Consider the following 24,433-nt stretch of genomic DNA (forward strand, 5'->3'; position numbering starts at 1 on the left):
CGTGAACCATAATATTTCTTTGATTTTTTTTTTTTCTTCGCCAGAGCAGAGTAGAGTGTCACCTGGCTTCTAGCCAACCTAAAAACAGTCTTCTGCTCTTTCTTCCTCAGAGCAATGTAAAACAAAATACAGCCCAGCCTGTAAATAGTCTGAATCAAATACAGATAGAAACCTACTGGAAGTTTACAACCAGGTCAGTAGTGGCTTGGTCACACTAGCTGCTTAAAACCCTCCCAGCAGTTGACCTCTTTCTTACAAATAAATCAGGATAGTTAACAGGCTCCAGCTGCTTCGTGGCTTGGCAGTTTTAACCTTTGTCATTCCAGTGGGCAGTGGAAGGGCTTTCTAACATAGCCACTCTTCTGTCCCACTCAGGACTCTGACAACTGATACGTTGTGTCATAGTTATTTTGCAAGGACTGATGCAGTACACAAAGTAAAATATTAATTTAACACCAGAGACCCCTTATTAAATGGGTGCATCAAGTCTGTTCCGATGTTGGACTCTTGGCCCATCAAGCCCTTTCGGCCGCACAGGAACAGACCAAATGGCGAACTGTTGCTACAGCCGACTATTCGGCTAAGGGTTGAAAAGAAAAGAAGTAGCTGACCTTACAGATTTTACTGGATTTATATGCTAAACATTTAAATGCAAGATTAAAATAAATAAATATTTTAATACAATTCAATCAAGATTTAAATATTTATTTTCTAGGTCCTATAATAGGTGAAACCCTTCAAGATTTCATTCTCATCCTTAAGACGTGTCTTCAGCCAACCAAAGACCCACTAATGCGCTTAAAGATTTTCACTATTTTATCACAGTTGCTCCAGAAAGCAAATGAGACCATCAACTCTCAGGGGTAGGTACAGCTCTGATTTCACACGTACCACCTGAACAGTACAATGTTATTCAAAAATCAAGTTCATGGTAGTTATTTAACCGCTGTGGCTGCATTAGCGTTTCAGGGGAACTCTCACCGTGTACTACAGGTCTCTGACATTTCATATTATCTAACCCTGCTCAGGAGAGTTTGGCATGACACAGAAGTAAAAAACTCTGGTTGGGCAACGGTGGATGGTTTGGTTTGGTTTGTTTTTAAAAACAAAAACCTACTGTAGAAAGGCTATGGTTGCTGTGAGAGCTGAGATGAGAATTTTAGGAATGGAACCGTGTCTTGCTGGCTGGCTGTTACAAGCAAGGACTGAAGATTTATACCCTCCTTTTTGAACTGAAAGGTTTTAAGCCATGTTTCTAAACATCTCTGCCTACGTTGTATATTCAGACCACTCTGGGGCCTGAACTGCAACACTTAATCATGTGAATAATCCTATTGAAGTCTGTGAGACTACTTATGTGAATAAGGACTTCTTCTCCCATGAGTGGTTACAGGATCAGGCACAAGATTTGTAAGTCTTTTTCCACTAAAAATAAGGGAGGTCAGAAGCAATTTGGAAAGCATTTGCATTGATCTGAGATTTAACCATTTGCTGTATGCTGATGCACTACATCCCTGACCTGTAATTTAGAGTGCAAGGTCCTTGGGGCCAGTACCATATCTTCCATTTGTTTTATACTGTCCTTAGCTCTCTCAGGGTGCTTAGTAACTTTATTAGTTACTTATTGTTAGGCTAAACTCTGAATGCCCAGCACCCCATGTGACAGGAAACACTCACTGCCAATGCCACCTACTGGTTGGGTGGGGGTGTGGTGGATTGTTTCTTCCCAGGCGTTCCCCTTTCTCACCACTGCTCTATCCTGCAGAGGTCTGTCCTCAGTGACTCAGCCCTCCGGCCAGGTCATGTTTGCAAGTCCAGCCCTTTCAGGGTATAAATAAAAAGTCCAGTAATGAGGAGGTCTTCAGGATCAACTAGGAGGTTCAGGGCTTCTCTCTTGGGTTAGGGCCTTGTGGTCCAGATCCTTGTATCTTCAGGGTCTTCCATCAATTAGGTTCCCTGCCAAAGGTTAGGCTTTAGTAGTTGAGCTTCTTTAGGTGTTGGTAGGGGAGCCTGGGCCCCATCTGGGCAGGTAAGTAATGGTTGGCAGCTAAGCCCTGCACCTTAGGATGCTATGCAGCTGCCTCCCTGCATCACTTCTTACCAGAGAGTCTTTTGCCTGGTGGGAAGTCCCTTCCCTGGGGTCGTCTGTTTCACCTAACCCCACCAATTCCTTTGGACCCTCAGATCTTTGGGTCTCTGTGATCAGGGTAATCCTCTCAAGTGAGTGAGTGCCCCACTCCTTTATGACTTCTCTAAAATATCTCCAGTCTCTGTTTAGGATTACTGGGTATGTCAGGTTAGATGCTAGTGCTACAAAGAGGTTTCCCATAGGTTTCCCCACCAATACTGCACTTCTGTAATGGTTGTACATCTCCGTGTACACACTGGAGGAAGACAGCTTCTCCTGGGATACCCAGACTGTCCATCAACTGTTCTTTAAGCCATGTCTGGCTGCATTCTGACTCACCTGGCCCTTACACTTCCACCCCGTTAATTTGTACAGAGACTACCATTTTTAGCAGGGCCTCGTTTTTTGCCCAGTTTTCAGCTGTCCGGACTTGTCCATAGTTACACTCTGTAAAGGGGCAGTCACAGCAGAGGTGACCCTATTTCCCAAAGGCAGAAGTGTTCCCTAAAGTAGAGGTCATAGCCTGTTCATTACTCAGGGAAAGTCTCTCTCTCTCTCTCCTCCCACCCCTCCCCAGAAGTCCTTCTCTGTAGGCCCGAATATTCTCTGGGTTTCTGTTCCAGGTTGGACCAGGGACCAGCAGACTTGCTGTGACCTTGGGCCGTTGGAAACATTCAGAGGCCTAGTTCCAATTAGGCTAGCCTCCTTGTCTGGCACATGCTTCAGAGCGTTCTGGACCCAGTATATCTACCACCTGCTTTCTTGGAAGGGGGTCTGTCTGCAGCCATGTAATTGCCCATCAAGCTTAGGGACTCGGCCAGTATCTCAGGCCAATGACATACCACTAAGTCTCTTCCCCCATATTGGGATGATCAGGATAAACTGCTCTACTGAAACTTTCTCAGCCACCTGCACCCCAGTTCACGTCTTAGATTGTAGTTAGCGCCAGCAATGTTTCTTGAGATTCTGACCCACCACCTCAGGTGGATACTGTGGAAATTACGATGATATGCTTCTGCCCTCTCATATGGAAATGACTTGTATTTTGTTAAAATTGTTTTGGGTATAGCATATTAATATTGTTTATAAAATAAACTGTAAATAATTCAATTTAATAGTAAATTGAATTTGCTAATTACAGTTGTAGAACAGAAAATGGAGAAAAAGGATAAATCTAGAAGAAAAAGTATTAAAATAATTGACATCTAAAGAAAATAAGGGTAGAGTATAACTATTTGCATATGTAAAATGGAAATAATGGTTTTTTTACTCTGTAATAGCACTTTGAGATCTACTGATGATAACTGGTATGTATGAGCTAGGTATTATTATGGACATAGAATCATGTTAGTTTTATAAACAAGTGAAGACGAAGTCTCAAATTAGTGAATGCTATCAACGAAGAGGAAAAAAAATCTCATTGAATGGAGATAGCTCATATTTAGAAGTGGGCCTGTACAGATATGATTGATATTTTAGCATTGTATAAAGTACATTCTTACTGTTATACATATAGTAATGAAAATGCATAAATACGTAGTATCATTGTAGAAGTAACCAGAGAGAGTCCAATGTTTGAGCTACACCTCATCCGAGAAAATGGTGTTCACTTTCTTTCAGTCATATAATAGCATTCATTATGTGAAAGTAATTTGCTTTCTTCTTCTTACACATTTTAATTATTCAGATTGACATGTACCTTAATAGCAGCTTTTGTGTGGCCATCTCATTTTGTCTAAAAGTCTTACAATATTAGCCCTGATTTGCTTCACTGATACCAAATACAAGGCATTTTTTGAAGAAATTATTCTTCACAGATAGCATGCCATTATAGTAAGTAGGAAAGGCTGCTGGAATCTACCTTTATGTTTTGACAGATTTTCTTTAACTGTTTAGTGTTTTTGGTAAGGCCTTCTTTAAAGTAGCTAAGGGTCACTTAGCACAGACCACCTTAGAGCTAAAAGGAAATTTGAAGTAATAATGGTCCACACTTAGGGCTTTCCTAGTAACGTGTTGTGTAGAAAATGACAATTATCTTTTGAAAAAACTTTACAAATGCATTAAAATGTGTAAATTGTAGAAACTGTAAATCAAAGGTTTTTGTCAGATATTTATTTGATTTTAGAGGTTATGTTTCTTTTTTATTGCTGATTCTTAAGTGCCACCTGCTGGGCAAGAAGCAGAAATGAGAACATAATCATGCATGTCTCTAATTCTGATTGCTATTATAAACTGAAACAGTTAAAATCCACACACGTTTTTTATTTAATCATATAGAAGATATAGATTTCCAATTTGTATGTATAGAGAACTAGAGAATCAGTGTGCTAGAGAATTAATGCCTGGCACGCTAGCCAATCAGATTATTTAAATCAACTCTCCATATTCTATTCAGATTATACCTACCTGATAAGGCCCTTCCTATCCATCTAGTAAGGACTGGCAGTAATAGTTACATTCCTGTGGCAAAAGGTCACTAGCAGTCCCTGTTGGACTGATACATGGCCACTAAGGAAATCTTTGTCACTTTTTTTTAATGTTTGGGGATTAGTGTTTGTCACTGACATCTGCACACTGTGTACCTCCAATCCATGTCCTATCTTTATAGGAGCCACTTACTTCACCCTGAAGCCAAAGGGACTTTTGGGGAGGTCAGCAGCGGCGTGTGTGTGTGTGTGTGTGTGTGTGTGTGTGTGTGTGAGAGAGAGAGAGAGGGGGGGGGGGGGGGGCTGGTGTCCAAAGTCTATACACTTTTTATACTCAATTTAAAATGAGGATTGTTTTAGCTGGAATTAGATGAGCAATCAGGTATAGTTGTTTAGATTTACAACAGCTTTGGGTATTTTAAGAGCTTATTCAACAGAGGAGAAGGAGGAAGAAATGGTTTAATTCTTGTTCATGATCAAAGGCATCCCTGATTTACATATAATTTCATTCATTTGTATAATGAAATGGGTGTACTGCATGTAGGTGGCACCCACTACACACAAGCATGGTGGACATCCCCAGAATCCAAAAAAACCCTTGCATTGATGCTGGCACCACCAGAAAATCCTACAAAGCTCTTATCCTAGGGAGAGTGGCTTCTGAGCGAAGGAAAAGTTGAATTATTCCAGTGTGGATTTGGTGTAATATCAGTAATATGGGTCTCATCAATAGCAAATACAGTTCTCACTGTATATAACATCGTTCATTGGACTATCTCAAAGGGCTGCACAAACTTTAATGAACCTTCACAGCACTTTTGTGAGTTGGGCGCGTATTATCTCCACAGTTGGTAAATTCATACACAGAGAAAGTAAACAGCTTACCAAGATTAACACAGCAAGTCATTAGCAGAGTCTGAAATGGAAAAATGTCCAGACTCCTCTTTCCCTGAATATGCTAGTTATTTGTTGGAAGTCCAGATATTTAGCTGAAAAAAGATAAGCAATTAAATTATATTAATATATCTATATAATCATATTGGATACATATATTTTTAATTTTTTTATGCTATGTTCTTCCTATTCTCTCTCTTTTGTTTCCAATACTGAAAACTCTCCATTTCAGCCTTTGAATCTCTTTACCACTTTCTCATGAACCTTTATTTGCTTTTTTTTGGGGCTTTAGGCAGTTTCTTAGCTACCTTGAGATCGTGATAAAAGACATATTGGCTCCTAATCTGCAGTGGCATGCTGGAAGAACAGCAGCTGCCATCCGCACTACAGCTGTATCATGCCTTTGGGCTCTTATTTACAGTGAAATGCTTTCATCAAAAGAGGTAAACTCCTCCTTCCCCAACGAATGTACTTTAAAACCAAGGCAGGAAAACACAGGACACACACAGTAAACACAAACTTACCCTTTAGAAAATTAATCCTTTAAAAATGTAATGTTTTAAGATGTTTGCAATATTGTTGTAGCCATGTTGGTCCCAGGATGTGACTGAGAGGTAATATGGATGGGTGAGGTAATATATTTTATTGGACCAACTTCTGTTGGTAGAAGGGCAAGCTTTTGAGCTTGACAGAGCTCTTCCTCAATTCAGGGGAAGGTAACCAGGTAAATATAAGGGTGACAGATTGGTAAGCATAAGGAGTACACATTCATTGTAGGAGACCACTTAAAATGAAGTGGGCTGTTAACACTGCTACAGACTTAGGGCAAAGGAAGGTAGTAGGCAGTAGGGTATTTTACTTGTTGTAATGAGCCATAAAACCAGTGTCTCTCTTAAGTCCATGATTTTTAGTGTCCAGCAGAGTTGTTAATTTAAGTTCCCAGGCTTGTCTTTTGAAGGTGTTGTGCAGGTTTTCTTTGAGGACAAGGACTGAGGGGTCAAATGTGGAATGATCACTTTGTGAAAAGTATTTACCCATGGGTGATATGATGTTTTGGTCTCTTACCATTTTCCTATGTGAGTTCATCTGAGAGCATAGTGATTTTTTGTTTTCACCCACATAATTGTTTGGGGACATTTGATGCGCTGGATGAAGTACACCACGTGTTATGATAGGCATGTATCGGACCCATGAATTTTGAAAGCTGTGTTGGGGAGGTATTGATCTTCGTAGAGTGGAGATATGGCTGCAGATTTTTTTTTCTGTTATTCAGGCAGGGTCTGGTGTCACTTTGACTTCTTGTGTCCTGCTGTGTGGGGAGCTTGCTTCTAATGCTGAACTTGGTGAGGTTGGGGGATTGGAGGTTCGGGAAAGGTTTATTTCAGGAAGTGGACCCCATCAAGTATGAGTTGTAATTGTTTTGACTCTGTATGGCTTCCAGTGTGGGGTAACCAAGAAATGTATTGTCTCTAGGCAGGCACTCAGTTACCACAAGAAGTGAGGTTTTTACTCACAAAAGCTTATGCCCAAATAAATCTGTTAGTCTTTAAGGTGCCACCAGACTCCTTGTTGTTTTTGTAGATACAGACTAACACGGCTACCCCCTGATACTAGTTACCACAGAGTATCTGCAAAGGATACACACCTTAACTCACTTAAAACCACCTTCACCAAAAAAGGACACTTTCTGCCAGAGAAATAGATCATATCATGAAACGGGCCACCCAAATACTCCCAAGAGAACCTGCTTCTGTACAGAAACCTCCCTCCAACCTCACATCCCTAGCTGTCACCCCACACTGGAACCCATATGGGTTATCATCAAACAATTACAACCTATACTTGATGGGCACAACATCTTGAAAGAAATCTTTACTGATCCTCCTCTTCTGGCCTTCAAACAACCCCCAGCCTCACCAAGCTCATCATCAGAAGCAAGCTCCCAACAGACCAGGACACAAGAAGTCAAAGTGACACCAGACCCTGCCTGAATAACAGAAAAAAAAATCTGCAGACATATCTCCACCGCTACGATGATCAATACCCTCCACAATACACCTTTCGAGATTCTGGGGTCCTACCCATGCCTATCAAAATGTGTGGTGTACCTCATCCAGTATGTCAAATGTCCCAGTAACAACTATGTGGGTGAAACCAAACAATAACTATGCTTGTGAATGAACTCACATAGAGTATTTTTGTCTTTTATTATTTTTCTATCACCTGTGGACGAATACTGGGAAAAGGGAGCAGGTTTAGGCAAAGCTTCATCTAGGTCCAAGTGGCATCTTTGAATCATATTGTTTTTTCTTATACAGCTCACTGTAAGATGAGGTTGGTTATGGTGCAGGTCACATTGAGAATACTATGGGCCACAGTTAATCTACTGGTCTCATTAACATCACTCCCTCATTCTGTTTAACATTTAATTAACTATAAAGAATTGCTTTTTAAAATAAAGAAACAAGTGACATTAAAAGTGCTATTAAAACAACCTAATCTGGGGGGAGAGGTGTCTGTGATAGGCCCTGATTCAGCAGAATGCTTAAGCACAGACTTAACTACATGCATAAGCACTCCCACTCGGGGCCGGCGCTTCCACTAGGCGACCCTAGGCAGTCGCCTAGGACGGCAGGATTGGGGGGGGGGGGGGGCATTTTGCCGCCCTCGGCGGAAATTCGGCGGTGGGGGGTCCTTCTGCTCCGGTCTTTGGCGGAAATTCAGCGGCAGGTCCTTCACTCGCTCTGGGACCCGCCGCCGAAGTGCCCTGAAGATGCGGAGCCACCGAAGACCCCAGGACCCCTGAATGCTCAGAGGAGGCGCGCTGCCGCCTAGGGCGGCAAAAACCCTGGCGCCACTCCTGCTCCCACTGACTTTGAAGGGACTACTTACATGCCTAAATTAAGCACATGCTTAAGTGTTTTGCTGCATCAAGACCATTGTACCTTGCTACAGTAATATGCAGTACAGAATATACATATTACAAAAGACAAAAATATGAAATTCAACTGCAAGCATGCTGTATTACAAAGGCCTTTATTTAAATTTTCCATTTAGATCATGAGCATTATCTACTCGTGTAGAAAAATAATCATCTCCAAAATATGGAAGTCTTATCAAAATGTTTTTTAAAATACATGAAAGTAAGTTAAACATATGCCTTTGCCCCTTACACAAGATTCAACTGCATGTTTCCCCGAAAGCGCTCATCAAAAGACCGGTCTGCTAGTCTATTTTCATTCTCCATGCTGAATGAAATGCAAAAAATAAAACAGCAAAAATTAAATAGTATTATAAATATTAGCTAGCAATTGGCTTTTTAAAAATGATTTTAAAGCAGATAGCATCTTTGACAGATCTCCTGAATGTTAAAATAACTAATTAGTACATGGATTGCAAGTGACTGAAAAGCTACTATTTTAATATGACTTTTTTATTGATTGTAGATTTTTAAACTAGAAGATGCACTGATGCCTCAAGTAATCGCCACATTGGATGAAGATTCGAAAATGACTCGATTAATGGCTTGTCGCATTGTCAGTGTTATTTTAAATACCTGTGGGAAGCAGTTTGATCTAGATAAACTCAACAACATTTATCCTGGTATGATTTTTTTTTTAAATGCTGTAAATATTCTTAGAATTTAAAATAATATTTTAATTCTTCCTTATAGAGGAGATGTCAGCAACTCCATAGCTAAGATTGCATTTGCTTTTTCACCTAAAGCAGAGTTTTTGAGCATGAAAAATATGGGACTGGTGCATTAGACAGGTCACAGGCTGACCCTAAGACTTTTTTCACAATCTGTCTAGCCCTTCTGCAGTTTCTATCACTGTCCTCCAGCCTTGAACCTCTGTACAGGGCCAGTATGAGGCCCAGGCATGGCTTAAGTGAAATTTAAACAGTGCATAGACCTTGTGCTGGTTCTCTACATAGAGGTAAGTGTTACCCTGAGTGAATAAATTGCTTTCCCAGCCATTCATTCCTTCACTGTCCTGTACACATGCACTATCTAAAGGAAGGCAATTTCTACTTCTTTGATCGGGTATTTTATCAGGGCTCGTGGGTAATATTTTTCCTTTAATAATTTCATAAACACACAAACTTTGGGAAGAGGCGGTACAGTTTTGTTCATTTGGCAGCATTTTTGTTTGACAGGATGCACTCTAATGTCCTGATCCTGCCAAGACTTGCACATGTGCTTAACTTTATCAGCTTTAAATAGTTTCACTTGGGGTCACTGGGTCTACTTATGGTGTGTAAAGTGAAGAACATGCATAAAATTTTTGCAGAATCAAAGCCTAATGTATCATAGTGCTATTGTGTGTTTGCCCACTAGATGGAACCTTACTCTATAGTATCCTCTCCTCTTCAAGACCTGCCTGCTCCTCATCTGCATCATTCCCAACTTAGATGGCATCAAATAGTGCGCATTTTAACTAGGGGTCCCAGGCATCCGGTTTTCCACCGGAACGCCCGATCGAAAAGGGGCCCTGGTGGCTCCGGTCAGCACTGCTAACCAGGCTGCTAAAAGTCTGGTCAGTGGGGCTAAAGGCAGGCTCCTGAGCACCAGCACTGCAGTTCCCTTTGGCCAGGAACCGAGGCCAATGGGAGCTGCGGGGGCGGTGTGCAGAGCCCCCTGGTCGCTCCACCTAGGAGCCGGACGCGCCGGTCGCTTCCGGGAGCTGCCTGAGGTAAGCACCGCCTGGCCGGAGCCCATACCCCAAACCTTCTGCCCCAGGTCGGAACCCCCTCTCACACCCAAAATCCATCCCAGAGCTTGCACCCTCATGCCCTCCTGTACCCCAACCTTCTGCCCCAGCCCTGAGCCCCCTCCCACCTCCAAATTCCCTCCCAGAACCCACCCCCCACACACACCCCAACTCCCTACCCCAGCCCTGAGCCCCGTCCAGAACCCCAAATCCCTCATCCCTAGCCCCACCCCAGAGACCACACCCCCAGCTGGAGCCCACACCCCATCCCCTTGCCCCAGCCCTGAGTCCTCTCCCGCACCCTGAACCCCTCATTTGTGGCCCCACCCTGGAGCCTGCACTCCCAGGCAGAACCCTCACCCCCTCCCACACCCCAACCCCTCCCCCCACCCTGTTGAATGAGGGTGGGAGGGAGAGAGAGAGAGAGAGAGAAGGAGGGAGGGGGCATGGAGTGAGCAGGGGTGGAGCTTCAGAGACGGGGCGGGGCAAGGGTGTTCAGTTTCGTGCAGTTAGAAAGTTGGCAACCCTAATTTTAACTGTAGAGCAGGCAGAATAGAAATACATTATGCAAACAGTAGCAATGCTCTGCTTCTTGCCAATACTGTTCAAAATCATGCTGACAGCACACCATGAGGTAATGCTATAAATAGACTCCACTTCAAAGAGTAATGGTAGTACTGTTCTATACAGACAAATGTGTAGATGTACATGCAAAAAAAAGCCAGAAGGAATGGATAATGTGCATTTGTATTAAAAAAGGATCTGCAACTCCATACAGTCGAATAGCTTTATTATTTGACTTTCTTAGGATTTTCTATAGCACCCATCAGCATAGTAGCTAAGTGCTGAACTAAGTGGTCCTCAGCAAAATCTGCTGGGGAGTGGGTATCGGGAATGGTGATTTTAAATGTGTCTTTTTCCCAAGTAGGGCGCTATAGTCATTAATGTGTTTGCCACATAGCACAGCAGGAAACCAGCAACTCATTTTATAAGCATAAATATACAGTACTATCACTGAACAATTATCAAAGGATTTCCTCTTCACATCCTACTGGACTGCATGAATGCAGTACCTCAGTCCTGTACACATTTAGATAGTCTCAAACTCATAGTAATTTAATATACAATATTAGCTCAAATAACAATAAGTGACAGAAATATTTTGCTGAAACAAGTGTTGATGCTTCAAGTTCTAATTAAATTTCCATCTGTATTTTTGTAATGCCTGAGTATAAATTCATAATAGCTTTATGGAGATTTGCTTTTAAATAAAAATCAGCTAAATCAGTAGCAATCGAATAATGATACACTGTACCTAATAATCACGCAGTATATTTGATATATTCCAGGAACTCAAAGAATGGTGACAGAAGCAACATTATAAACTTTAGCTTTTAACAATCATGAAGTTAATTTGTATTTTGCAGTGTCTCGCAATATAAAAGAAGAAGAAACCATTTGAAGATTTGAAGATTTGTCTTTTATTTTATGATTTCTCACATCTGTCCAATGTTACTTGTTCAATTATGCATATGCTTCTTTTTAGAACTCTTAAAGCGGCTGGATGATGCTGCACACGATGTACGACTGGCAGCTGCTCAAGCCTTAACTAACTGGTTTAAATGTATAAGAAATGATGATGAAAAAACTGTACTTAAAAGTAATATTGAGTTTCTTTACCGAGAACTGTTGATTCATCTGGATGACCCTGACCAAAACATCCAACGGGCAGTCTTAGGTAAGTCATTTAATGAGCTAGAGGTTAATGAGAAATTTAGATTGAATATTCAGTGTTGGATACAAATAGGTGGGTGGGTGTATTTGTCCTCTCTGGAAACTAGATAGCTTCTTCTCATCCCAAAGCATCTTTACAGACACAGGAAGCACTAGTGACACCATTCATTCCTGTCCACTACTTGTTCCTCCTTTAAGCCCACTCTGGTCATACCTCTGCATACAATGTTCCACCATCTAGTCAGTGGTTGACCTTAGGTCAGACTGACCTTGGTTGTGTTGCATTATTTTCTTTGGCACCATATTTTCAGTTTGTCTTCTACAGTGTCAGCACCATTGTAATCTTTTCAGTTGCAGCCAATCCCATACCCTGCTTTTACACCCTACTCTCCATCTAACTTCATCATTTCTTTTAAAATCATTCCACTTTTACACCTGCCATCTTCCAAACAACTCTCATTTTTACTGCCTCCAGCCTTCTGATGTCTGTTTCATTTAATGCAGCTACTTCATTAGAGTAATACTGTTAATATACTGGCTTGATAAATTTTCACTTTGGTACCAACATGATGTTTTTCAGTCCATAATTTCATCAACTTCTGTGCAGCATTTGTAGCTGAAGCACATCTCTTTTTAACCTCGTCCTTGATAGAACCATCGTCACTGATCAAGCTTCCTAGATGCACATATGATTTTACTTGTTCTACAGCTTCACTGCTGCTGCATTTCACCATTTTGTCTATTGTCCCTTTTCAAGATGCAACCACTTAATCTCCTTAGCATTTATTGTAAGTCCAAGTCGACTACACCAATTTTCCAAAGTAAGGAAGAGTATCATCATGAATTCAGAGGTGTCTGCCAGTTGTACAATGTCATCTGCATCAGCTAAAGAGCTTAACTCTAGATCACCCAATATCACACCCTCAAATTTGTCTAACATTCTTAATTCCCAGTTTAAGAACTTGGTGATTCCATGCCCCCTTGTCTTACACCAAACTTCAACTTGAACCAGCTGCTTAATTTTTCACCAATTCTTACGGCACTAGAGGAGATTTCTTACGTAACTTTTATAATTGAAATTATCCTATCTGGGACTCCATATGGTTTTACTACTTTCCATGGTGCTTTCTTCCAAACCAAATCAAATGCCTACTTGAAGTCGATGAAAACAGCAAACATCGTTAGTCCCCATTCTTGCTTTTTTTCCATCAACTGTTCGAGCATGAATATCTGATCCATGCAACTTTGGACTGGTCTGAAGCCACACTGTTCCTCAACTACTACTTCCTCTAAAACTGGCCTTAATCTGTTAATTACTTTCCTCGTGATTTTCCCCAGCACTGATAATAAGCTTATACCTCTATAAATATTCAGACTGGTGGGATCTCCTTTCTTCAGGATTGGTACAACTAGTGTCTTTAGCCAGTTATCCGGTATCTCCTCTTGTTCCCATACCTTCTGGTATATTTTTCCAAATCTTGTGATAGCACTTGTCCAGCAGGCATTTTTTGCAGCTCAACTGTTATATTGTCTGTTCCTTCAGCTTTCCCATTTTTTAACCACTTCCCTGCACTTTCTAGTTCTCCTTCTGATGGTGGTTCAATACTGATATCCATTCTCCCTTTTAAGCTGCCCTGTTCATCTAGCTTGTATAGAATGCTTGTATCTGGATGAACTACATGGTTCAGCATTTTGTCAAAATGCTCCTTCTGTACTTCCAGCACATAATCTGCATTTGCTGTCAGTTCAGCGGTAGCCTTGGTTACTGCTCACATCGTTGGCCTAATTGTTTCCAGACAACTTAACGTTCTTGTATATCACTTTCAGATCTTGTTTTGTTGACACCTCCTCTAGTTGTTGAGCCTCTTCTTTCCAGAACTTTTACCTGTCCGATCTTTGTGATTGCTTCTCCATTTTGCACAATTTTTTAACTTCTTCTGCTTTCCCAGCAGGCTTGCCTTGTTTACGCTTTTCCTGTAATAGTTGCTTGTCCAGGTTTCCCTTGTTTGCTTACACCTTCCAATAACTCGATAGAGTAGGGAAATGTAATGGGGTATAGAACTTTTCACCATTAAGTCACTGCCTCAGATCTGTCAGAAGTTAGTCGTCACTGCAATATACTACCGTATGATAGCTGTTTCGTGGTCTACATGAAATGAATTGGTACTTTCAGTCCATTTTCAAGCAGATGGTTATCAACAGTGCAAATACCAATATCAGCAAAGGGGCTATCCATAATTTACATCATGCACTGGAGGAGTCCTTAATTTTCCATGTTTGTTTCAGTGTTACAAGGGGTAGGAGTGGGTCTTGAAAATCACCAGAAAATGTGTTATGTAATTTATGAACAGCCCCAAAGAGTACAGGGATTAAATTAGCATGAAGCCTGAATATTGGTTTCTCACCTCTAAATGTTGTCCTTCCAGGTCAGGTTTCAGGCACTTTGAAGCATATGTAGAGAAGGACAGATCTTTTGATCATTATGAATGTATGTTCTTGTTTTACAGAAGTTTTAAAAGAAGGAAGTGTTTTATATCCAGAATTACTGGTGGAAGAAATAGAAGCAGTTGAACATAAGCATCGAACTCCAGTGTACTGTAATCAGCTACTACAGCACATTCAGTCAACCGGGGAGTAGAATTTCTGAGTCAGGAGTGGCAACGTTGTCTCTAAAGAGCCTTGTTTGAAATTTATATGAACTGGACTTGTCTCATTTTCAACTCTACAATAAAATAAATTGAGCAATAGATGTTGATTAAGTGAAATCAACACAGTCTGACAGCTTGCATTGCAATTTCAACAGGACTGTGCATACTTACAATTAGTAATACAAAACAGAATGTTTTAATTTCATTAATTCCTTATTGAAAGTCTTTGGGTTGGGGCAAAAATGCTCTTTGTGAATTTATCCATCAATATTTATTGTTGAGAAAGCTAACTTATTTTACAAACTAACTTCTATGTAATGTACCCTCAGGCCTAAAATTGTATTAGTGAAGCTCATGTAGGCCTCAATCCTGCAAGCTGCTGAGTACCTCAAGCTCTGGGAATTGCTCAACACCTTGCACAGTATCAAGCCCTGCCATTGCTATCCATGCTCAATTTAAATTGCATCAAGCAACAGAATTTTTACACCATTTTGTGTACTGATGCTCTTAAAGTACTGGATTAGTTAAAAGCTGAGCAGCTGACCCAGCAAACACCGCAGAGTGACAAGCTGATTTCTTAGAGCAGTGCTATTCAAATTAAAGGTATATTCGTCACATAAGCATCATACTTGACAGCATTTGCAGAATAGGACCCTTAGTTTCCAACATGCCTCCATTGTAACTAGCATCACATTTTGCAATTTTTAAAATAAAACCATTAACCCAGAGGGGAAAAAGGTTATTTTTCCACAGTACTTGTAAATTGACTGAATCTCTTTCTACTATGTTTACTTCTTGCAGTATATAAAATGAGCCTATACTATTCTGAGCACATACGTCTTTTAAAAAATGCTTCGTATTGTCCCTGTATTGCACTGTCTGAATAGAGAAGAATTTAATGAGAATATATTTAGAAATATATGATAAGGAATAAAGGATTTTACATGACATTAAAAACAATGCTCTTTTGTTACAAAAATATACTTAGATCAATAGTATTTTTATTTTTGTACTCATTAATTACATGGCATCTGTATTTTTTATTGTTTACACTGTAGTGTCTTAAATGAACAAGAATTTTGTCTTTGGGTATTGTGTTGAATCTGATTTTAGGTAACCGGTTTGATTTTTTTTTTAAGATTTTTTTTTTTTTTAGTGTATACTGTATGGTTTCTTTCTGTATGTTGAGCTGTATAACTAAAAACTATATTTACAGTGTCTTTGTGAATTATTATAGAGTGGTGTTCATTTTCCATGGAGGGAAATTAACATAAAGTGCAAGACCCTGGTGGCCTTGGTTTCTAAAAACGTTCCTGTTGTTAACTGAAGATTTTTCTGACATTATTAGGCTCATCTCCCAAAACGGCTTGGCTTACACACTCCACATTTGTATTATTTTCTTGGCCTGGAGGAGAAGTGCCTTTTTATTTTTATTATTTTGGGGTGGATAGATAGGAAGGAGTAGCTAGTGTGGAAATTACTAAAATAATTAAAACAGCTTGTGAGGGGTTTTTCCCATGATTAATGTAGGCAAGTAAGGGGTTAACTAGGGGCTCATTAGAGTAAGGATGTAGGGTATGATCCAAAATCCGTTGAAGACAGTGGGAATCTCTTTGAATCAGGTCTATACCATGGAGGCAGTATAAGGCTGGGGGAAAGCCCCACGGGGGAACAGAAGGTTCTCTTATTCCTTATCCTCCCACCCTAGTGAAGAACAAGACCAGGAAGCAGGTGGAACTGGGAAACTGACCATCTTGCTTCCAAGAGATTTTGTTCACCCCCCCTCCCCCGCACTTTTGTTAATTACAGGGGGTTTGGATCAGACCGAATTGAGCTATAGACCAGATTCCCTGTACTATGGGCCAAGGCAGAAATATGTTTATGCAAAGGTGCATATGTCTTAAATTGTCAGGGTGCAGTTTTTCCTTGTTTTATTTTCTCCCACCCCCTTGCACGTTACCTGCCGCTAAGGCCTAGGCCACACTGTGCAGAGCTGTTATATATGTATATAGCAATGTTTTCAAAGTATCTTAAACATCTCTTAAGTATAAACTGATTTACTGCTGAATCCAGATTGAGCCGCTGAAAATGTGCTGAGCTAGAGGTGGAGGAGAGGTATGGATGGTCAAGTAGAAAACTGGAAATTAATGCAGAGGCATGAGTCTGAGAAGCAGTGTTATAGAGGGGTGTAACCAACTCTCTGCCATGCTTTTCTGGCCAACTCCTGGCATGGGGGCAGAGAGTGGGCATGCCACAGGCATGATCTGAGTGACCTGTATTCTGGCACTCATCACCTAGTGGGCCATAAACAAGTTGACATAATGTACAGCAGCCTTGAGGTTCTGTTTTATGCTGGGGATCAAAATGGCTACTGGCAGCCCTCATGGATGAGGGAAGCACAAAAGTGTATAGCTGAGAATCTGGACTACTGACACATACCTGAGGTTTCTTTAGCAAAGATTTTGTAGCCGATTATGCCAATAAAGTATTTTAATTGCATTGAAAAATAAAGGAAAACTACAGTGTAATTTTCACCAACTTTATTGACTGGTAAGAGCACACAAGCCTTAGATATAATGATTTGCATTCACATTCTACCACCATCAGTGTCCATTTGGTTTAGCTATTAAGGACTTCTTAATTAAATGTGCTTTGAAGGTAGATTTTTTTTTTTTTTTCTGGCAGACAGTAACCTCGTCTACCATTTTAAACTAGCAAAATCAGGTCGTAAACAAACAAAAACAAGGTGTATTATCAAAGAAACATCTGCATGAAATAGAGAAACAGACAAGTCAGCTCTTTTTCCTAACTTTCGCATTCTCTTGTATGAACGTGCACACTGAGTAGGTAGATGTACTAATATATGACCTGCATGTACAAAAAGTCAGTTTGCATATGAAAATAGGACAGGCCCCTTTGGCTGTAAGAATCTAAAAAAAGGGACTGGAGAATTCACTAGCTGCTTCCCTTCCCCATCTGTCGCCATAGAAAGAATGGTATCTTAGTCACTCCTCTTCTGATACGGGATTATTCTGATCCTAAGCCATATGCACTCTCAAGCAGAAATCTCTTCTAAACTGAAGTTCCACTTTCCATCCACTAGAGTTCCCTCTGCAGAAGCCAAAATTTCGTTCCTCCCCCTGCTTCTATAACCTGCCTTCAAAACTAAACAGTTGATCCAACTATTCTTAATAGGTTCTTATACCATGCTCATCGCTGTAGTATCTGAGTTCCTCTTGCAGGAGGACTGGTGGTGATTCACTGTGATTTTTCCTGATGCCGACACCAACTATTGTTCTGGGAATACTTTTGCCCAGCTCTATTATTATTTACATAGTGCTGTAAGTATACATTTGTGTTATATAAAAAGTAAAATGTGTCAAATGAAGTCCTGCACTGAAAAGCTTAGATTCTAAAAGAATGAGTTTATTACAAACACAGAGCAGTGAAAAGAACAGGAGTACTTGTGGCACCTTAGAGACAAATTTATTAGAGCATAAGCTTTCGTGGACTACAGCCCACTTCTTCGGATGCATACAGAGTGGAATAAATATTGGAGATATATATACACACGTACAGAGAGCATAAACAGGTGGGAGTTGTCTTACCAACTCTGAGAGGCCAATTAAGTAAGAGAAAAAAAAAACTTTTGAAGTGATAATCAAGCTAGCCCAGTACAGACAGTTTGATAAGAAGTGTGAGAATACTTACAAGGGGAGATTCTCACACTTCTTATCAAACTGTCTGTACTGGGCTAGCTTGATTATCACTTCAAAAGTTTTTTTTTTTTTCTCTTAATTGGCCTCTCAGAGTTGGTAAGACAATCTCCTCAATATTTATTCCACCCTGTATGCATCCGAAGAAGTGGGCTGTAGCCCACGAAAGCTGATGCTCTAATAAATTTGTTAGTCTCTAAGGTGCCACAAGTACTCCTGTTCTTTTTGTGGATACAGACTAACACGGCTGCTACTCTGAAACAGAGCAGTGAGTGGTGAGACATTGTGGAACAGGACGGTTATCAGATGCTATTTAAAGGTGGAAAGGGAGGTGTGATGTACGTGGGATGTCATATTTCACATAGTTGTGAAATAGTTATACAACCATCCTACTAAAGCATATGTCACTTGTGTACCATACTGAAACTTCAGAAGCCAAGGAAATGTATCAACGAACTACTAGCAAACATTAGTCTACTGCAGTGTACACCAAGTTCTGTTCCCCAGGCATCAGCACAGACTCAAATTCTAACTGTAAAGTGTTCTTAAAGACCTGCCAGATAATGCAACCACATTGCAACTTCTGTGCCAAAGACACAACTTCTTAAGAAAGCATCTACAATGGCAAAATTCATACTTCTTTATCTCCACCAGTGGCAGCAACCATGTAGATAGTGTAGATATTGAGCAGGTATTTTTACCACTGTATCATTTAAATAAAGGGTATTTTGAGACCTGGCTTCACTTGAGATGCTGGATTAGAGGGAGAGAGAGATGTACCTTCTTTGATGGAAGTGAAATATAGTTAAAGCTTCTCCAGGATGTCCAAAGCTTCGTGTCCAAAGTAGCCACTTCGAAAGCTAAAGCGTCAGCCTGATCACCCATCTTGAGTACTTTGGGAAAGGTTTGCTGTACATACAAATGTTAAATGTTTCTTTAGCAAGGCTTCCACAGGAGAGTCTTTTTGCAAGCGTACCGAGCTAAGTCCCTGACTCCTCCATCTAGTTTCTGGACTTATTCCCTCTGAGCCATGGTGGCTTCATGAGCTGAACATGCCTATGTTCCTTATAAAGAAAATTTTTAAAGCAACAGTTAGATCCTCCCAGCATAACACTCACCATGTTCCACAAACTGGACATCCTCATATCCTACAGTGTGTCCTTTGGATGGTGAATGCTCCAAGCGATGGTTCCTCAGTGAGGAGAAATGCACATGTAAATGATTACTTCAGAGATAAGGGGTGCTACTAGTTTTATCTATCCCAATTTTTCCAAAGCTCTCTAAAAACAGATCCTGCTATTAAAATCCCATCCTGGAGGATCTGTAGACCTGGATTTGCAGGGAAATGGGAAAATGTATCCTCTTTTCTGAAAAATTAATTTATTAGAAAATCCTGGTCTATAGATTCAACTTTTATTGTGTTGGTTTGGATGCAATTGAAATGTATTCAATTGTTTCTGTTTGGCTAGTTCAGCTGTTCTACCTGCTCGGGTTTATTGGGGATTTTTGGATATTTCTTATGGCAATATTTATCATGTAACTTTCAATCAAGAGTAATTTTTTCTGGCTGTGAAAGTTATCTCCAGTTGGCAGACTCTTCAGGAGGGTGTGGTTACCCTTGCACTGCCTGTGACGGAGAGCAATGGTTCTGCATTTTTCTGCAGTGCTGGTTATAGGACCTGTCTTGAAGAATCTTTGGACCTGGATTCGCAAAGAAAGAAAATATTCGGTAAGTGGCATGCATTTTTCTCACTGGATGTGATGTCTTCTAAACGTTTGCCTGCTATCTGAAGTAAAATTAGGAACTGGGGCATTAAATGAGTGACAGTAAAGAACCCCAGACAGACATTGAGACTTCAGTAGCATAGCCCCTGTTGGTGCTGATCTCTAGAGACACAGGACATGTATGACAAGTACTATGATGTCAAATGGCTGTATTGAAGTGTTGCTGCATTCTGTCCCCACCCCATCCTTTGACAATATAACCCTAGTGGCAGTTACCACAGCCTGGTCCACACTAACCCCCCACTTTGAACTAAGATATGCAACTTCAGCTATGTGAATAACGTAGCTGAAGTCAAAGTACCTTAGTTTGAACTTACCACGGGTCCAGACCCGGCAGGCAGGCTCCCCCGTCGACTCCGCGTACTCCTCTCGCGGAGCAGGAGTATCGGCGTTGACGGCGAGCACTTCCGGGATTGATCCGGGATCGATTTATCGTGGCTAGACAAGACGCGATAAATCGATCCCAGAAGATCGATTGCTTCCCACCGGACCCGGAGGTAAGTATAGACCTACCCATAGACTCTGACTTCTTCTAGAACACTTAAATATTTTTGATGGTTTACTGTGATACAATGCAGATTTTCTGAAGCTGTTTGTTTGCATTTTTGGCTTTGTCTGCCTTATCTGCTGACACCTTGCCTATTAGCTGTTTAGTTATAACCACAGATGAGTGTTGACTTCACTTGATTTTATTTTTAAATGAAAAGGGGTTTTTTTAATCAGAAATTTCTCTATAACGTAGTGAAGTTCACTTTCAGAAAGGAGATTCTGAATAATGATCCAATTCCCACAGAAGTCAGAGGAAAGACTCCCATTGGCTTCATGGAGAGTTGGATAAGTTCCCCGAAGAGCAAACCTTGGTCTTATTAAATATAACCATTAGTTAAAAACTTATTGGAACATCTGAAACTGAATGCCAGTGTTCTTATTGGTTGACTAGCAGGCTTTATCTCACAGATAAAGCCCATTTAACTGTAAACAAAATAAACCAGTTAAAGCATTGCCCGGGATAAAGGGTGACATCCTGGCCCCACTGAAATCAATGGAAGTTTTGCCATTGACTTCCGTAGGGCCAGGATTTCATCCATAGAATCTTTCCAGGGGGTCTGCAGAGTAGGGAAGTGAGTAACTGCTAGCCTCTCTAAAGGAGGTTTGAGTTTGAGCTTTTGGACACATGATGGATTGGAGCCATAGCCCTTATGTGTTTAATTATATGGAAAACAAAGACAGAGTATAAAGCATGGCCATTGGAATGTGTATTTATTATTATTTTTTTTTCTAGTACAAGTATTTTTATTAAGTTTATTGTACAAAGGATAAATGAAGCCAGCCATTTTTTTTAAAGGTTAACTGCTATTCAAGAAATGGCCAGAGTATGTTCCTTGGTGTGAAGGTTACACTGCAAAACCCCACTCATATCATAGCAGGAGTAACGCTGGTGAAAGAGATGTCCCCAGCAATGCTGAATTTGGTGATTTCATTCAGGTTCTTCATCCGGTAGTTGAACTGCAGCAAGTGAGCATCATTGACAGCTACCTTGAAATGATCTGTCTCACTCAGAATGTGGAACTCAAAAGGTTTGCCCGCTTCAAATGGAAACCTGGGAGAGGTTCTCTCCTCCTTTCCCCAGTTATTCTGAATCACTGAATTTATTATTAGGGAGCTGAAGGATCAACGAAACTTACAGTCGGTTAACAGGCTTGTGTCTACTTACTGTGATCAATTCCCCAGGGAAGTTTAGCAATAGCAGTAACTGAGCTGAAGTAGCAGAAGAGAGGTATCAGGAACAAGGCTGCTCTGCCAGCCTTCATCATCTGTAATCAGCTTTTCTTGTTAACATCTGAAATCCCCTTTAAGTCAGGATGATGGCAGGATCTCATAGTAAAATAGCACTGAAGGGATATGCACCCCCATTTCACTGATGACCTGATTCCAGGGTCTGAAGCAGCATTACCTTTGGCTGACTTCACTGATGGCACAGAGAAGGGGACGCTGTCAATTTAATCATATGGTGTCAGAAACAAAGTTCTTTGCCTGTATCACTAACAACTTTCTGATTTACTTTATTTGTTTATTCTGGTTGATTATTTTGTGGCTTCCTCAGTCAGTTTCACTTTTACTTGCATTTGATTTCACTTTACTCACTGCTGCATTGTTTTAGATGCAAAAAACTTCAGAGGAATGTTTATTTGGTTTAAAACTGTTTCTATTCAATTTTTTTGTTTGTTTTTTTTAAATCATGGACTATATATACAAGCTTCTTTTGATCAAAGTGGCTCTTTCTGGTCTTAGAATCTATGAATCTTTAACAAAATCTAAATATTTGGCCAAAATTGACTCAACAATGTCCCTAAAACCTGAGGGCTGTATCCGCACAACTGAGGGGCAAAGGCAAAGTTGGTGCTGAGTCACCTTTCTTCACCATCCCTTGTTCCCCTGATGTTGGGGCTGGCCAGTGGCCAAAAGGGACCCCAGCACAAGTTAGTGCAGCTATGAGTGCTGGAACAGTTTCCTAAGGCCCATTCTACACTCGGCGTTGCCAGAACACAGCGAAGTCCAAGCCCATCCAGAGATATGTGGGGCCCTGGTACCTCGTGTTCACTGTTGACCCACTCCTTCCCACTTTACACAGATATTACACGCATTTTGGAAACCTACTTGAGCTTGGGACCCAAGTACAACTGTCTCCCCTCTCATCAGCCCTGGCCACAGCCCCCTGGGAGGAAGGAATGAGTGTAATAGAGCTGGCTATTCCAGCTCTACACTACCAGAGGATTCCCATGGGATTTAGGCTGAGGACCAGGTCTTGACTGTCTAATACCCTTAAACCTCCAACTACCCTTCCCCACAAAGAGAAGGAAGCAGGTGTCACATAGGTGCAGAAGAAGAGCGAGAAGACAGTCGAAAGAGTGAGGAGCTGGAGGTGGGTTTCTGAAAGGTACCTCAGCAGACAGCAGAGGGGAGCTATTAATACCCTGCTCCATTTTTTATTAAACTAGGTGTTAACTTCAGAGCCTTAATGGAATCATGTCAATATTACAACTTTTTAAAATAAAATACATGACTAGAGTCAAGGCACTTTTGAAAGGAACAACAATGGGCCAAATTCATTGCTGGGTGTATCTGCAATGACTTAATTGAGTTACACCAAAGATGAATCTGACCTGTCCTAGTGTCTTTATGTTCATAATCTACTTCTCAGTTTCTCCAGGATGAACTTTTTGCCCATTTCTTATCCAAACATTCTGCGTCTTGAAACTGCTTAGGATGGGAGGAAACAGATTCTCCCTGCTTTTCTTTTCTTTCATATTTCTATATCTATCACCTAGTGAGTCTCTCCTCAACAAACTGAGTCATTTTCCCTTGAGCACATGGGTAAATAATAATGTTGGCCTAATTATACCCTTCCTCAAGAAATACAAGTTACACACATTCTATTTTTTCTGATCAGTTATTTCCATTTGGATGGCCTTGAAAGAATTCTGGTCTCTCCCGGTAAGGGGTAATGTGCACCCAGAGATGCCTGTAAGAATGCTATTTTGATTTTCGATAAACATTTGAAAATATTAAAGATTTTAAAGTTGTGACTCAAATGCAGATTTCATCTTTAATTTATGAAAATGTATTACTAAATAAATAAAATAATGGAGATATCCTATCTCTGAGAACTGGAAGGGACCTTGAAAGGTCATTGAGTCTAGCCCCCTGCCTTCACTAGCAGGACCAAGTACTGATTTTGCCCCTGATCCTTAAGTGGCCCCCTCAAGGATTGAACTCACAACCCTGGGTTTAGTGGGCCATTGCTCAAACCACTGAGCTAGCCCTCCCCCCAAATATTCAAATAGTCAGACTCATTTCAAACCTATCTTGAAAACGTATAAATAGGGCTTCAGTGGGATTATTTACATGTTTAAAAATACTCACATGTATATTGGCAGAATCAGACCCCACTGGTGCACAGCACTGAACCTTTAAGCAGCATTGAGCCTTAAATCCCAGTGGACAGTTTGGTGTGCTGTGCAATGGTTAGCACTTAAAGGAAAAGGCAAATGAGAGAAAAGGGATGAGAGATTAATGTAAAGGAAAGAAGGTGGTATAGACCTAGGTGGAAAAGATAGTGAATAGAGATGGAGACAACAGAGGAAGAGAAAAATAAAACCTTGTTCTTGCTTTTCACTTATAGGTCTCTACGTGCTTTACTACAAAGGTCATTATCCCCATTTTACAGATGGGTAAACTGAGTCCCAGGAAGGTGAAGTGACTTGTCCAACGTCACCCAGCAATCCAACAATGGATGCACAAAAGGAAAAGCTTTATTAAGGAAAATCTAAAGGGTAATGTCTTTTTTTTTTTTGATGAAAAATTGGTAAAAGGAAACAAAGTCATAGCA

The 24,433-nt window shown here is 40.7% G+C and overlaps 1 protein-coding gene across 1 annotated transcript in view; it reads left to right on the top strand.

The window, feature by feature from the left end:
* The window catches only part of DNAAF5 (dynein axonemal assembly factor 5), a 43,722-nt gene extending 27,870 nt beyond the window's left edge, over nt 1–15,852 (top strand). Inside the window, exons 9-13 of the mRNA XM_054042801.1 lie at nt 716–863; nt 5,741–5,891; nt 8,895–9,051; nt 11,707–11,898; nt 14,402–15,852. Coding sequence (XP_053898776.1) covers nt 716–863; nt 5,741–5,891; nt 8,895–9,051; nt 11,707–11,898; nt 14,402–14,532 — 779 coding nt within the window. The 3' untranslated portion in view covers nt 14,533–15,852. The remainder of the gene's footprint in view (nt 1–715; nt 864–5,740; nt 5,892–8,894; nt 9,052–11,706; nt 11,899–14,401) is intronic.
* Nucleotides 15,853–24,433: the final 8,581 nt, after the last annotated feature.

This window comes from Malaclemys terrapin, chromosome 10 (assembly GCF_027887155.1).
Source record: "Malaclemys terrapin pileata isolate rMalTer1 chromosome 10, rMalTer1.hap1, whole genome shotgun sequence".
Classification (NCBI taxonomy): domain Eukaryota; kingdom Metazoa; phylum Chordata; order Testudines; family Emydidae; genus Malaclemys; species Malaclemys terrapin.